This window comes from Hevea brasiliensis, chromosome 15 (genome assembly GCF_030052815.1).
Source record: "Hevea brasiliensis isolate MT/VB/25A 57/8 chromosome 15, ASM3005281v1, whole genome shotgun sequence".
Lineage (NCBI taxonomy): Eukaryota > Viridiplantae > Streptophyta > Magnoliopsida > Malpighiales > Euphorbiaceae > Hevea > Hevea brasiliensis.
In genome coordinates, this window is record NC_079507.1 from 21,822,202 (window position 1) to 21,838,875 (window position 16,674).

The 16,674-nt window shown below is 35.6% G+C and overlaps 1 protein-coding gene across 6 annotated transcripts in view; it reads left to right on the forward strand.

Annotated features, from left to right (window-relative positions):
- Positions 1–16,674, forward strand: part of LOC110664588 (uncharacterized) — a 55,915-nt gene that overhangs the window by 14,388 nt on the left and 24,853 nt on the right. For 4 of the 6 annotated variants that reach the window (XM_058136275.1, XM_058136276.1, XM_021824319.2 and 1 more), the window contains 6 exons: positions 3,548–3,733; positions 6,411–6,578; positions 8,673–8,793; positions 8,895–8,964; positions 10,510–10,597; positions 10,676–10,796. In XM_058136275.1, coding sequence (XP_057992258.1) covers positions 3,548–3,733; positions 6,411–6,578; positions 8,673–8,793; positions 8,895–8,964; positions 10,510–10,597; positions 10,676–10,796 — 754 coding nt within the window. The remainder of the gene's footprint in view (positions 1–3,547; positions 3,734–6,410; positions 6,579–8,672; positions 8,794–8,894; positions 8,965–10,509; positions 10,598–10,675; positions 10,797–16,674) is intronic. The other 2 variants (XM_021824320.2, XM_058136277.1) reach the window with 1 other exon arrangement.

The window sequence follows — 16,674 nt, forward strand, 5'->3', positions numbered from 1 at the left end:
CTATGTTGTCTACTTTTGAAAGTCACTAATATGACTCTCTTTTTATAAAGTATGTATTTGCTAGTATTAGGTCGTATGCCATAGCAAAATCCAGAATGCTTTTTCCCTCCTCATTTCGGTTGCCAAAAACAAAGCCTTCATGAACATTCTCATAACCTTGCCTATTACTTCCTACATGTCCATTCAAATCTCCACCGATGAAAATATTCTCCTTATTTGGTATGCTTTGCATTAAATCATCCAAATCTTCCCAAAATCTTTGTTTACTCTTACTATTTAGTCCTATTTGTGGGGCATAAGCACTAACTACATTTATTATTTCTCCTTCTAGTACTAGCTTTAATAGTATAATTCTATCTCCAAATCCAGGATGTTTTTTTTTTTTTTCATTATCAACTAGTTGCAGCACACAAACAAGAGGACTAGGAACCTTAAGAGTATATACAACATGATTCTAAAAGGCAGGACTCAAAACCGTTCTTTCACACTTTTTGCCTTTCACTTCTTTAGTCCATTTACTAGTTGTTCAGCTCTTTGAAGTAAACATTTCTAATGTTGGCCTTCTAAAGATGAATCCTTTCCAATGTAATGAAAGCAGTAGCAAATCTAGTTTGTTTTGGCCTTAGCAATTCTACTCCTTTAGTAAACTCCGCAACATATTCAGAACTCCTGAAGAGCCGTATACAAAACCAGTAAGCTCAACAACTTTGCGGAATAATTCTTTAAAAACCCTTATCTTAAAAATATCTTCCAAGATCAAATCTATATAATGAGTTGCACATGGAGTATAGCATAGATGGGAAAAATTTGCTTCCAACATTCTTCTTGACATAAACAAGTAGATAATTTATTTCATTAATAATAAAAATAAATAGATTTTTCATGTCAATTATATATCATTAATAGAAAATACTAAATACGAACTTTACCTGCTGTAACATTATTTGATAAATTATCTGTAACCACTTGAACCACTTTTTCAGGACCAGTTGCCATTAATGCTTTCTTAATCAAACTAGTCAACAATGCAGCTGTCTTTGATTCTTTACTTGCATCAACTGATTTAATAAACACGCTTCCTTTTGGGCTATTAACCAAGAAATTAATCAAGGTTCTCATTTTTCTTTCCGTTCATCCATCACATATCAATGAACATCCATAATTCGCTCATTCTTCTTTATGAGACTCAAGAAGATCATTGGTAATCTGCACTTCCTTATTCAGTAACTGAACTCTAACCTCATGATAACTTAGAGGTTTCTTTTCCCTTCCATAATTTCTAATTACTCGAATCATTTCTCTAAAACTATAATAATTTATAGCATTAAAAGCTATTCCTACATCATATATCTATCGTGCTATGGCAATATAAGCACGCTTCCTTAACTCCTTCTTAGCTGGACTATTTTCATCAATAGTAGTTTGCCTCACATTTTTTCCCATGACAGCCAGTTTGGGGAAAAAATAAGCATCAATAAGCCCTTTATTGCTTTGTGGTTGTAGAACTTTTGCTCTTTTTAAAGCACTATAAATTGTTTCCCTTTGTTTTTTACTATGAATTTCTTGCATCTCATCATCCTCTTTCTCATTTTCATTAATTTCTAGTGTTTCAACATTCTCAAATTTAGGTGGTCTTTTCATATTTATTACTGATTTTTGTTCTCTTTTTTTTACTAATAAAGTCCTGAATTTGACTCTTCACATCTTCTAGACATTTTGGACATGGAATCACATTTTTGTAACTTCTAGCAAGATGTTGCTTGATTCTATTAACTCCACCTTTATCAAGGCGTCATTGACTTTCACTTCTTAGGTTTGGGCGGTCGCCTCTTCGCAGTACCCTTGCCTCGGCCTGGCAAGTCGTAGTAGCCTCGCCTCGCCTGGCAAGTCGTAGTAGCCTCGCCTCGCCTGGCGCCTTTGGACGACTTTAACAACACTGCTCATGGCCTACACAAATCACTTTTCCTGTACCCCGATCTTGCACAAGAACAGAATCAATAGAAAAAGGTTATAGAACAGTTTGGTTGTTTAGTTAACTTGCTAATGAATATCACATTATATGGACATTCGAGCGCAAATAAGACTGAATTTAAAGGTAGGGAAGGAAGAGGGTGAGCCTTACCTATTCCTTTAACTGCAGTTTTTAATCAATTAGCCAGGGTAACATCAACAAAATTTGAAGAAGAATTAAGAATAGAGAAAAGAGTTAGGTTACTAGAAATGTGATTTGAGGTACCAGAATAAAAAATCCATAACTCATTAGATAAAAACTGTGTCAAATGAGCAAATGTATTACCATGTTGGATGGCAGTAGATGAGGACAATGTCTGCTGTTTTGTTGCTTAGTATTGTAGATACTTATCGGAAGCAGCCCCAGTTGAAGTGAGAGAATACTAGTACTTTTTTCAGGCATTTTTTTTAAATAGCTCTTTTCCTTTTTTTTTTTTCATATTTTATAAATGTCTATAGAAGTAGAGTTTAAAAGGCACAAGTGCAGTAGATCTTCAAAAGTGCCAAAGACCTAAGAGACAAGAGTTGCTTGATCTCAGAAGACCCAAAGGCATGGAACCACTTAGACAGAGTTGCCTGGCTTTGGCGAGATTGAGGAAGAAACTTCCAGCAAGAAGGGATGTCGGAAAATTGGTCACGCTATGGTGCTAGAACGGTTGTGGTGGCCCGTGGTGACTGACTGTTGGGATTTCGATGCTGAAATTCTAGGTTCTGACTCACCGACAGTCAAGGAATTGATTTGGACTGTGGTGTAGTCCACCTCCCTTTGGCAGATGGTGAACTAAGAACGATGGTGTTGTTTTATATATATATATATATATATATATATATATATATATATATATATATATATTAACAGGAACAAAAAAGAAAAATAGTACAGCAGAAGAAAAAATCAAGCCTTTTTATGTTCTGATACCATGAGAATTTAGAGAAATAGAGAAGAAGAAAGAAAGGAGATTTTGAGGAAAAATTAGCTTGATTAATCCTCTCAAGCTATGACTATATATGTATAATTAGAGTCCCTTTTAGGGAAGAATTACACAATTTCAGTAATCAAGGGATTCTTTAATTATAGGGATTTACATCAATCTGTACATTCCTATTCTAGGATTTCTTGATTGTAGGGATTTACATCAATCTGTGCATTGCTATTCTAATAGGAACCACAGTGGCTCCTCGCTTCTTCTTTACTTTTTTTTAATCTTTTTATTACTTAAGACACTTTTATTTTTACATTCTTTATTATTTAATAATTATTTTTTAATCTTAATATCATTCAATTGTTTGACCATCAAATTTAGCTATATAACGATATAATTTTGACAGAACGTGATTTCATCATAAAAAATATAATTTTATTTTATTAAGAGAAATAAAAACTATCTTATAAATCTATTTAATTTAAATATAACTATTTAAATGATGAATTTATTGACAATTATTTTAAATCATTTTAAATATAATTTTATATGAATTTGATACAAACAAGGTCTTTTACTCAAATGTAATTTTTGACATGATGTCTTTATTTTAGGTATATGGCATGCTGATGGCAAGATCAACATTTGAAGGCATGAAATTAGCTAATGAAAATACACGTCCCTTTGTTCTTACTAGAGCTGGATTTATTGGCAGTCAAAAGTATGCTGCAACATGGACAGGAGACAACCTTTCAAATTGGGAGCATCTTCACATGTCTATCTCCATGGTACTTCAATTGGTAAGTAATTTATGAAGTTTAAGAAACTATATTGTTGTGTTTTGGCTAGCAATCTTAGGAAAGTGGGAAAATTGAATACTTGAGAAGTCTAAAGTTTAAGAATGTCCTCCTACATAAAGGCCACTAGAAAATTTACATGAACAAAATGATGAAAAGATGAAGAATATACCCCTTGCAGGCTTGCACACTCTTTCTGGATTTTTGTATTTTGGGGTTAGCACTCTTAGTTGTACGTATAGTTGAACTGTGGATTGCTTTAAATTGCTGGAGGAAAAGGCTATCGGATGTGAAATGATGCGAAAAGAGTGAGAACAAATGGATATCATAAAATTTTTGCATAAGTTGAAGTAAGGACATGATTAGTTGCACGGTTAACAAATGACACTTTGATGGTCTTGTCAATTTCAGGGAGTCAGGAGTTAAGAATAGTGAAGATGAATGGGAGAAGAGAGAAAGTTAATTGTCATGTCCAGGTCCCTTTAGTACGTATTTGATTGTGGTCCCTACCTTGTCTCTTGCTTTCAGAGCACTTTCAAATAGTTACAAGTGTAGAAAGAGATGATTCTCATTGATTTCAATTAATCTGTACATGGGTATATATATACAATTGATTCCTATAATTGTGTTCTACTAATTAGTAAGAAATCCTAAATAAGAAATCCTAAATAGGAATACAGAATACAAAATATACAGAGAAATAATATAGTGATTGACTTTCCATAACATAGTGATTGACTTTCCATAACAACAAGCACCAGCAGAATAGGCACTACATTAATCCTTGCAAGAGATCATTTGTTCATTAAATGTTCACCTTTAAGTGTTCCTTGCAAAGGATATCTTCCAAGTTGGGGTATAAGCATTTGATCTCCCAATCAATATAGTGTGACGGATGGTATGCGGGGCTTGGATTTCCAAACAGCCATAGAAGAGGCAAAGGAAGCAAAAGGGTGAAAAATAGCATAAATTTGTGTCTCTCTGGGGACAGTATGGGAAATTGTGTTCAGCAGCTCAATATATCTCCATGTGTGCTCCCAGCAGTCCTAACATGATCTTACTTGATTTTGGAGTGTTTTTTAGTTGCCAATTTAGCTTATTTTATTTTCCTATTTCAACTACGATTAGGTAATTTTGTATTCCTATGTTAGCTAGGATTTAGTTATTTCCCTGTTTAATTTAGGATTTCTAATGTATTTAGCCAAACTTCTTAATTAATAGTTTCATTCCTATTGGGTTTAGAAACCTAAAACTCTATAAATGCTCATAAAATGTGTATTTCATCTTTATTTTTTGAAGAATAAAATATCCAGCAGAGTATTTTCTCTCAAATTTCACTCGTGTGTGGAGTGTGTTTCTATTTAAGCTTTGCGCTGTGTCAGACGAACTAAGAGCTTCGTTATATTTGCTGGCCTAGAGGTTGGTGGCAAGCTTGACTCAATTATTCATTGTCTCACTTTGATCACATTTCATCTGAGGCTGGACCCAAGAGATCATGTTTCTCATGACTCAATATAGCCGACCCCAAATTTTTGGGATAAAGGCTTAGTTAAGTTGAGTTGAGTTGAGTTGAGTTGAGTTCAGTTCAGTCTTGAACAACCTCCTTATGCTTGGTTCAGTTGATTTATTGATGTTGTTATCGAGTTTGGTCTCAAGTGTTGTATTGCTGAAGTACTGTCTTCTATACACTTGCAAAGGAGAGGGAAATTTTCTCAATTGTCTACGCAAATGATATTGTAATTAGTTAATTACAGCATATGATAATGAGCGCATTCAAGCACTATATTGATTTTAAATAGCATCTGTGAAATTGAAGACGTAAATGAGCTGCAATGTCTCTTAGGTATTAAAGTTGCCTGTTCTCAGTGTGGCATTGATCCTTCGCAGAGAAAATATCTTCTTGAGTTGATGAGTTTAGAATGTATGGAGCCAAAACTATAGACATCTATGGATCCCAGTTTATCCTTCTTCATGAGCTAGCTGAACCATAAACATGCCATTACCAGATATAATTATGGACTTCCTATGGACCTGTTACGCAACAATCAAGCCACTCTTTGTACTTTATCTCCTCCTGCATTGCATGAGAGGACAAAGCATATTGAGGTAGACTTTCATTTTGTTTAAAAAATGTTTTCAAAGAAGATCATTCAGGTCTTGCATTGAAAAAAGGTAGGGTAAGTAGCATATTTACTTACCAAGTCATCCGGTTGATTGGGAGTTGAGTGTGTTCTTAATAAGTTGGCTAATATGATTATATGCTTTAGCTTGAGGTTTAGTGTTTAAAGTAGAAGGGCATTCTAGTCGGTTTGGTATTATAGGATTGTACATGTGCACACATGATTAGTGCTATCAATATAACAATTGCAGATCTGTATTGTTTGTCTCTGTTTCTTCTGATTGTCTTTTCACCCTAGATTGCATATCTATTTTGCAGAATTTTATTCTTCTATTGAAGTTGTTTTCCTTATGACAGTCCCCCTTGTCTTCAGGTCTTCCTTCTGTTCTTCAATTCTTCACTGAATCTCAGTATTTTTCAGTTTATAGTTTAATTAGGAAGGAAGTAGAAAACTCTCATTTCATTTAGAGGAAATAAATTGCTTCAAAAATAAAAATAATTTCTGTGTTCATCTCTTGCAAGATATTGTTTTCTCTAATTTTGGTTTTACTTTCTGAACAGGGACTGAGTGGTCAGCCATTTTCAGGACCTGATATTGGCGGATTTGCAGGCAATGCAACGCCCAAGCTTTTTGGAAGGTGGATGGGTGTCGGTGCAATGTTTCCTTTTTGCCGTGGGCATTCTGAAACAGGAACTCTTGACCATGAGCCATGGTCTTTTGGAGAAGAGGTTTGTCCTGTGTGCTTGCAATTGGACAGTAGCCACCTTCAGATTTCCTACTAATGATATCTATGTAGACGTTCCATTTAATTGAGAAAAGCCCAAAGTTGATTATATGTTATAATATAAGAATGAGTTAGAGTTAAACTGAAAGGGTCGTTTGGTGTAATCCAATTGGAGAAGGCTTATGATAGTGTTCCAAGAGAAGTCTTATGGAATGTGTTAGAACAAAAGAGGGTATCTATTAGGTACATACAAGTATTGAAAGATATGTATGAAGGAGCAACTACTATTGTGCGCACAGTGGGAGGGGATACAAGAGATTTTCCGATCTCAATTGGATTACACCAAGGATCAGCTATAAGCCCTTACCTTTTTACATTAGTTTTAGATGAACTGACGAAACATATACAAGAGAGTATTCCTTGGTGCATGATGTTTGCAGATGATATTGTTCTGATAGATGAGACACGAGAAGGAGTCAATAGGAAGCTAGAACTTTGGAGAAGTACTCTAGAGTCAAAGGGTTTTAAGTTAAGTAGAACGAAGACAGAATACATGCATTGCAAGTTCAGTGAAGGCCAAACTGGTGATAGGGAAGGAGTTAGTTTGAATGGAGTGGTACTGTCCCAAAGTAATCACTTTAAATATCTAGGCTCAGTCCTTCAAGTAGATGGGGGATGTGAGGAGGATGTTAGTCATAGGATTAAAGCCGGATGGTTGAAGTGGAGACGTGCCACGGGAGTTTTATGTGATCGTAAGATTCCCAATAAATTAAAAGGAAAATTTTACCGCATGACCATACGACCGGCTATGTTATATGGTAGTGAGTGTTGGGCATCTTTGAAAGAGTCGAATGCATATAAGATAAGAGTTGCAGAGATGAGAATGTTAAGGTGGATGAGTGGCCATACTAGACTAGATAAAGTCCGTAATGAAAGTATTAGAGAAAAGGTAGGAGTAGTGCCAATTGAAGATAAGTTGAGAGAAGGGAGATTAAGGTGGTTTGGTCATGTGAAGCGTAGACATGCGGAGGCTCCAGTTAGACAAGTAGAGCACATTAGGTTAGAGGATAGAAAGAAAAAAAGGGGTAGACCTAAATTGACTTGGAGGAGAGTAGTACAACATGACTTAGAAGCATTACACATTTCTGAGGATTTAACCCAAAATCGTTCAGAGTGGAAAAAGCGAATCCATATAGTCGACCCCAAATTTTTGGGATAAAGGCTTAGTTGAGTTGAGTTGAGTTGAGTTGGTCGTTTGGTGATGGGTAGTTGATCGGTAGTGGTGCTGCGGTTGTTTGATGATCAAACAGTGGTGGATTGTGGATGACAATAACGAGGACTTGACAGAGGCAAAAAAAAAAAAAAAAAAAGATGGAGAAAGAACAGTAATGCTAAAGAAGTCCACAAAAACAAAAGAAAGATTTGCTCCCCTCTTTAATACAGATCCAAAAGGGTCTGATGCCAAGTTGATTTAGAACCTATAGAACAAACAAAGGGAAAAGAGAACTTTCTAAATTTTGATTAATTTTCAATTGTCAATAGTAATAAGCTATACCAAAAATACTCAAATTACGCAGGTATCTATACTCTAATAACTAGTCCTAGTACTGCTAGGATTTTGAATACCAACTCAACTCAACTCAACTCAACTCAACTAAGCCTTTATCCCAAAAATTTGAGGTCGGCTATATGGATTCGCTTTCTCTACTCTAAACGATTTTGGGTTAAATCAATAATAACTAGGAATGCCAAACAAACGCTAACTAGTAAATTATAAACAATATAATTCCTAGCCAATTAAAATAATACTTCCTAATTAAATTTCTTAAATAATAGAAAGCTAATTTTTCTAATTGTACTAAACTAAAGATCTTTTTTTTTTTAACATATCTGAAATAAAAAGATCATAATTTTACAATGAAAAATTAAATAAAAAAAATCCTAAATTTAGTTTTCCTTGACTGCATCAATATTACATTGCTTTAATATCATTTGCTTCTTTCTTATCTCTTTCTAAATTTTCTATGGTGCTTTTCATGTTTATGTAAATTATCATGTTCTGCTAGCAACTTTATTATGCTAACTTCAGTTCCACTAGTGTGAAGAAGTATGCCGACTGGCATTGAAGAGACGTTATCGCCTTATTCCACACTTATATACTCTGTTCTATGCTGCTCATACAACGGGAACACCAGTGGCAATGCCTACTTTCTTTGCTGGTGTGTGATCGTGTTCTTGATATAATTCAATTTCATTTGTAGAAGTTTGGAAAAATGCATTTTTTTATTATTTAATTTGTGCACGTAAATTGCTTGTGCAGATCCAAAAGATCCTAACCTAAGGACACTTGAAAATTCCTTCCTGTTGGGTCCTCTTCTGGTTTATGCAAGGTTTTTGTTCTCCTTATTCTGAGAGAAGTCACTAGGTTATGACAAATTTAAATGTACTTTAATGACTTGATATCAGTGCACACAATGTGAGTTGGTCTATAACATTTCCTTTTCTTTTTGGTAAATTGGAAATTTTTATTCACTTTTTCTTAAACTATTACTTCCTATATTACGTAGGGACCCTTACATAGTACAATGCTTGGAGCTTAAGTTTTCAATGGTGGGGTTGCAATTCTGAGGACTAATAGTACTCACTTCATGCAAAAAAGAGTGTTGTCTTCAAAATTGTCTTATGGGGTCTTACTTGCCATTGCCATAATTGTAACCACCTTTTTTTTTTTTACCCCCTCCAAACTTCCTGCCATACTTCATGGGTAATCAAATGAAAAGAATCAGTTCTTTTGGGGGCTAGGAAAAATTAATGTTTCTTTGAATTGGCCAAAATGGGATTAGTGTTGGATGAATAAGATTAGATTGAAAAGTCAGTTAGCTAAAACAGAGGAATCAGTTCATCTGAAACTTTAGTTAACTGATTCCACCAGTTCAGTTTTGAGTTTTAAACAGGAATGTGAGAATCCCTAAACAATGTGGCATTATTAAAGCACTTTACTGATGAGGTATATCTGCTTGCTTCTGATTAATTTCCTGCAAGTCATTTTATTTATGGAGGAAGCTACTTCATTTTTTGTTGATAAAAGAAATTTTTTTTAGTAAACTGGCAGCAAGGCATTTGTTATCTGTAGTTTTGGGATATCATGCTTAATAAAAAATTTCTGAAGAAAATTAGTTACTTCCGATTGGATATGTAAAACAAACAATGATATGTAAATAAACTAGATTCTTGCCGCTGGTGGATGTATAAATACTAAGATATATTGTTAACTGTTCATATTGAGTATAGAGCCTATAGACTGTTGCTTGACACTAAGACACTTTTTGGGAGCCTATGATTATACAACATTAAAAAAATATTAAACACAGATTGAAGCTAATCTAAATTGCCTGTATCAGATTTGCATGGTTTAGTCGCACATTAGGGCTGAACTTTTGTGGCTGGACACTCTTGGTATCCAAAAGGAGGTTAAAGCAGGTTCTTGCTGTACTGGAAGGCTGCTTTTCTATATGGGCTACGTATCTATACGTCATCATGTAGCATGATGCAGAGATTATAGCATTACTGATCTCTTCCTTGCCGTTAGATTTAGATTATTTTTTTGGTTAAGTGAAATAGATGTGCTTGAGTCTTGCTATTTCCTTTTGGTGTGTTGTCATTAATCAAATTTGATTTCCATGATCTTTTTGCGCTCACTTAAGTTTATGCCAGTGAGAAAACATATGTTGTGTCTACTATTGGGGGAAATACATATGTAAGGTTATGACCCCTGTGATATGGCTTCTATTCATTAAGACCCTTTGAAATGTGATTATCAGATTGATCCTTCTAATTCACTCATGGGTGGTTAGACTACTGTTTATTTAGGTATCCGTGTCTCCATAAGTATTGCACCCAGGCATTGAATTGATTTTTTTTTTAATCTGCTGTAGCACGATTCCTGATCAGGGAACAGACAAATTGCAGCATGACCTGCCTAAAGGAATATGGTTGAGATTTGATTTTGATGATTCACATCCGGTATGCGTGTTGCATTAATTGTGCTTCTTTTCCAAAGATGTATTTTTCTTGTCTCTAACTATTTTCCTTGTATAATAGGATTTGCCAACTTTATACTTGCAAGGTGGATCAATAATTCCTTTGGGTCCCCCTCATCAGCATGTTGGTGAAGCTAATTTGTCAGATGACTTAACCCTCATTGTAGCTTTAGATGAATATGGTAATTTGATGCATATCATTTTTCATAAAATAAAAATCTTAACTTGGGGTCATAATTATAAGTTTAAACAGTTATTATTGATTTTTGATGCTTGATCCTTTGCCTAAATCTTATTTTTTAATTAGAAATTTACCCCAAGAATAATAATGAATGGTTGGTTTAATTTACTTATAAAACTGCAAACAGGAAACAAGGATAAGGATGTAGAAAAAATAAGTAGCAAACATAAAGCTATGTGTTTTGTGGAATAATACTTGGCTTAAACTCATTTCTGAACTTAGATATGTTTTATTAATCTTGAAGTTTTGCAAAGGACTGATAAATTTACATGCTATCTTATTTGTCCTTCAACTGGCAGCATCAGTGTTTGGTGTTTTTCTCTTATTGATCTGTTGTTAAATACTCATTTGAATATATAAAATTTATGATTGAGAACAACAATTCAGGATAGTAGATGGTGTATCAATTGGATTAATTTACATCCAGATTCACGGGATGGCAGAATCAGTGCATTCAATTTAAAAATATGATCTAAAATATTTCTGGTACATGCATGAATTCTGTATGCTGGGTCACAGATAGTGAAGTAAATAGTGTAAGATCAATGGATTTTGATAAAGCTTTTTTTTTTTTTTTTTTAGGAATGGATTTAATAAAGCTAATTGATCTTTATCATGTCTATTTTACCTCCAGACTTCAGTAAACTCACCTAAACACTTAATAGTTTCTTATTGTTGGAATTGATGAGATTCCATCTGACGGGGAATAAATTTTCCTAAACACTTTCTAGTTTCTTATTGTTGGAATTGATGAGATTCCATCTTAAGGGAGAGTGTTATGGAAAGTCAATTTTATATATTCCTATTTAGTATAGGATTTATGTTTCTAAATAGATATGATTTGTATTCCTAATTAGTAGAGCCATTTAGTGTAGGAATTATATCCCTAAATAAGTAGGATTTATATTCTTAATTAAGTAGAGTAAGATATTTATATATAAATATGTAATCTTTTATTTATAGAAATAATTGGAATAAAGATGTAAGCCTTTGAGATATTTTCCTTCTCTTCCCTTCCTTTTCTTTCTTCCTTGTTATGGAAAGTCAATCACTATATTATTTCTCTGTATATTCTGTATTCTGTATTCCTATTTAGGATTTCTTATTTAGGATTTCTTCCTAATTAGTAGAACACAATTATAGGAATCAATTGCATATATATACCCATGTACAGATTAATTGAAATAAATGAGAATCATCTCTTTCTACATGGTATCAGAGCAGGTCATCAATCTAGGGTGACTATTTGTTCTCACTACCCAGCTCAGGAGAGACCTTGGCCGCCGATCGGCCGTTTCAACCCCGATCAACATCGCCGGCATCGTCTCAACCCCCTCATTCCACCATTGTGTGCTGTTGCCTGATCCAGTACACCATTAAAGGACTTCTGAGGTTTGGCTCTCAGATCCTATTTCGGTATTTGCTTGATTTGTGATTTTGGATTATTTTGTTGCTGTAAGCTTTGGATTAGCGTTTCGGTTAGTTTTCTTTGTCTCAACAAATGGCAGACAATAAGAATGTTTTTTCTGATGTGATTCCGGTGATGACTAAGATCACGGAACACAAACTTAATGGTTCGAATTACCTGGAGTGGAGTAAGACTGTTAGGGTCTATTTGCGTAGCATTGATAAGGATGATCACCTTACTAAAGATCCACCCACTGATGATACACGACAAACTTGGCTAAGGGAGGATGCTCGGTTGTTTTTGTAGCTTCGGAACTCGATTCATAGTGAGGTAATTAGTTTAATTAATCACTGTGAATTTGTTAAGGAATTGATGGATTACTTAGATTTTCTATATTCTGGTAAAGGGAATATCTCCCGTATTTATGATGTTTGTAAGGCATTCTACCGTGCTGAGAAAGAGGATAAGTCTCTCACGGCTTATTTTATGGATTTTAAACGGGTATATGAGGAATTTAATGTATTGTTGCCTTTTAGTCACGATGTGAAAGTTCAGCAGCCCAACGGAGCAATGGTCATTATGAGTTTTCTTGCGAGCCTTCCTTCGAGTATGAGATCGCTAAATCTCGATTCTCTCGATTCGAGATTTCCTCTTTGCATGAAACGTTCACACGGGTCCTTCGTACAGAGAGTACTCAATCTTCACAGCCTGCCAGTAGTGCTCTTATTAGCCGTAATCCAAATGGACAACAGGGTAATAGAAGAGGAAGTAGAGGAGGAATTACAGGCAACAGAAGTAATCAGCGTAATGGAGAGGCTAGTTCTAATCAGGACTCAAGAGGAGTCATTTGTTATTATTGCCACGAGCCTGGCCATACAAAATATAATTGTCCGCAACTTCAGAAGAAAAATCAGCGATCACAGATGGCAAATATGGCAGCAGAGAATTCTACAGTATCTTCCTCTGAGAAAACTATTTTGGTATCTGCAGATGATTTTGCACAATTTTCCCAGTATCCTCTAAAGCCTACCAGTTCCCCTGTCACTGCGATCGCTGAGTCAGGTAAATCCACTACATGCCTTGTGTCTTCCTCATCCAAATGGGTTATTGATTCTGGTGCGACAGATCACATGACAGGTAATTCTAGTCTTCTATCTGCTTTTCAGTCTAATCTCACTTCCAACACTGTTACTTTAGCTGATGGTTCTACTTCTTGTGTCATGGGTTCTGGAACTGCGAACCCGACTTCGTCAATTTCTTTGTCTTCTGTTTTGTGTCTACCAAAATTCTCTTTTAATCTACTTTCTGTTAGTAAACTTACTCGTACCTTAAATTGTTCTGTTTCCTTTTTTCCTGACCAGTGTTTGTTTCAGGATCTTACGACGAAGCAGATTATTGGTAGAGGACGCGAGTCAGGTGGTCTCTACATTCTGGAAAATCATGTACCGCGGTCGCTTGTTTGCTCCAGTACCTTAACACCTCTTGAAGCTCATTGTAGATTGGGTCATCCTTCTTTGTCTACCATGAAGAAGCTGTGTCCTCAATTTCAGTCTTTATCAGTACTAGAATGTGAGTCGTGTCAGTTTGCAAAATATCATCGTTTGCCTTCTGTGTCTAGAGTCAATAAACGGGCTTCATCCCCTTTTGAGTTAGTTCATTCTGATGTTTGGGGTCCTTGTTCTGTTACTTCTAAAACTGGATTTCGTTATTTTGTTACTTTTGTTGATTATTACTCTCGTGTTACCTGGTTATATTTAATGAAGAATCGTTCTGAGTTGTTTTCTATCTTTTGTGCCTTTTGTAATGAAATCAAAACTCAATTTAATATTTCTGTGCGCATATTAAGAAGTGACAATGCCAAAGAATACTTTTCTGCACAATTTCAGTCTTATATGACACAAAATGGCATTCTTCATCAGTCTTCCTTTGTGGATACCCCATCCCAAAATGGTGTGGCCGAAAAAAAAAATCGGCATCTTCTTGAGGTAACTCGTGCTCTTCTTTTTCATATGAAAGTACCTAAACACTTTTGGGCGGATGCGCTTTTCTGCATGTTTTTTGATCAATCGTATGCCGTCTTCTGTCCTTAATGGGGATATTCCTTATACTGCTTTGTTTCCTACAAAATCTTTGTTCCCTATTGAATCTCGTATTTTTGGTTGTACATGTTTTGTGCGTGATGTTCGTCCACAGGTTACTAAATTGGATCCAAAATCTCTCAAATGTGTCTTCCTTGGGTACTCCCGGCTCCAAAAAGGGTACCGTTGTTTCTCTCCTACTCTTAATCGTTATCTTGTTTCTGCAAATGTCATATTTTTTGAGTCCACTCCATTTTTTCCTCCATCATCTGTGTATGAGAGTCAGGGGGAGGAGGATGATCTCTTAATATATACTGTCCAACCAATGTCTAGTCCTCTCCCACAGCCTGTTCCTTCTGTCTCTAGACCTACTCGACCTCCCGTTGTTCATGTTTATTCCAGGAGATTGGAGATTCCTGACTCAGATCCTCCACCAGCTACTTCGTTGGGAGATCCTGTACCTCATACCGATCATGATTCTGATCTAGACTTACCCATTGCCCTTCGTAAAGGTAAACGTTCATGTACTTGCCCTATCTCTTCTTTTGTTTCTTATAATCAATTGTCTTCTTGTTCTCGGTGTTTTGTTACTTCTTTAGACTCTGTTCCTATCCCTAATACTGTTGGTGAGGCACTGTCTCATCCTGACTGGTGTGATGCTATGAAAGAGGAAATGGAGGCTTTAGATGCTAATGGTACTTGGGAACTATTGCCTTTGCCCACTGGTAAGAAAGCTATTGGTTGCAAATGGGTATTCTGATGAGTAAATCCTGATGGTTCTGTGGCTAGGTTAAAAGCACGCCTTGTAGCAAAAGGATATGCTCAGACATATGGGGTTGATTACTCTGATACTTTTTCTCCTTTAGCTAAACTTACTTCTATTCGCTTATTTATCTCTTTAGCAGCTACATATGATTGGCCCCTGCATCAATTGGATATCAAGAATGCTTTCCTTCATGGTGATCTTCAGGAGGAGGTGTATATGGAGCAACCACCTGGGTTTGTTGCTCAGGGGGAGTTGGGTAAAGTTTGTAGGATTCGGAAGTCTCTTTATGGCTTGAAACAAAGTCCTAGGGCATGGTTTGGGAGATTCAGTGAAGCAGTACAGGAATTTGGTATGCAAAAGATTAAGTGTGATCACTCAGTATTTTATAGGCAATCTGAGGCTGGTCTAATTCTCTTGGTAGTCTATGTGGATGACATTGTCATCACTGGGAGTGACTCTGCAGGTATTTCATCTCTTAAAACCTTCCTCCAAACTCGATTTGGACCAAAGACTTTGGATTGTTTATGTATTTATTGTGTATCGAAGTTATTAGTAGTAAGAATGTTATTTTCTTGTCTCAAAGTAAATATGTCCTCGATCTATTGTGACAGAAAAATTAGGTGCTAAGCCTTGTAGCGCACCAATGACTCCAACTTTATAAGCTGTTAGCGGGATAGTGAGTTGTTTGAAGATCCAGAGAGATCTGAGGATTGGTAGGAAAATTGAACTACCTTACAGTCACTCGTCCTGACATTGCTTATGCCGTTAGTGTTGTAAGTCAGTTTATGTCTTCCCCAACTGTTGCTCATTGGGAAGCCTTGGAACAAATCTTATTTTATCTGAATGGCGCAGTCGGAAGAGGTTTGCTATATGGTAATCATGGGCATTTGAATATTGAATGTTTTTCAGATGCCGACTGGGCTGGATCTAAGGTTGACAGAAGGTCAACTACTGGATATTGCGTTTTTATTGGAGGAAAGTTAGTGTCTTGGAGAAGCAAGAAGCGAGTGTAGTTTCTCGATCTAGTGCTGAATCGAATCTGAGCCATGGCACAATCAGTATGTGAGGTAATGTGGATACTTCAATGACTAGATGAGACAGGTTTTAAGATCTCCCTACCTGCGAAATTGTGGTGTGATAATCAAGTTGCTCTTCATATTGCTTCTAATCCGGTGTTTCATGAGCGGACCAAACATATTGAGATTGATTGTCATTTTATTCGTGAAAAGATTCAACAACAGATCATCTCAACAGGACACATCAAAACTGGAGAGCAGTTAGGAGATATTTTCACAAAAGCTCTAAATGGAGCTAGGATTGACTACATTTGTAACAAGTTGGGCATGATTAACATCTATGCTCCAACTTGAGGGGGAGTGTTATGGAAAGTCAATCACTATATTATTTCTCTGTATATTCTGTATTCTGTATTCCTATTTAGGATTTCTTATTTAGGATTTCTTCCTAATTAGTAGAACACAATTATAGGAATCAATTGTATATATATACCCATGTACAGATTAATTGAAATAAATGAGAATCATCTCTTTCTACATTCCTTATACTT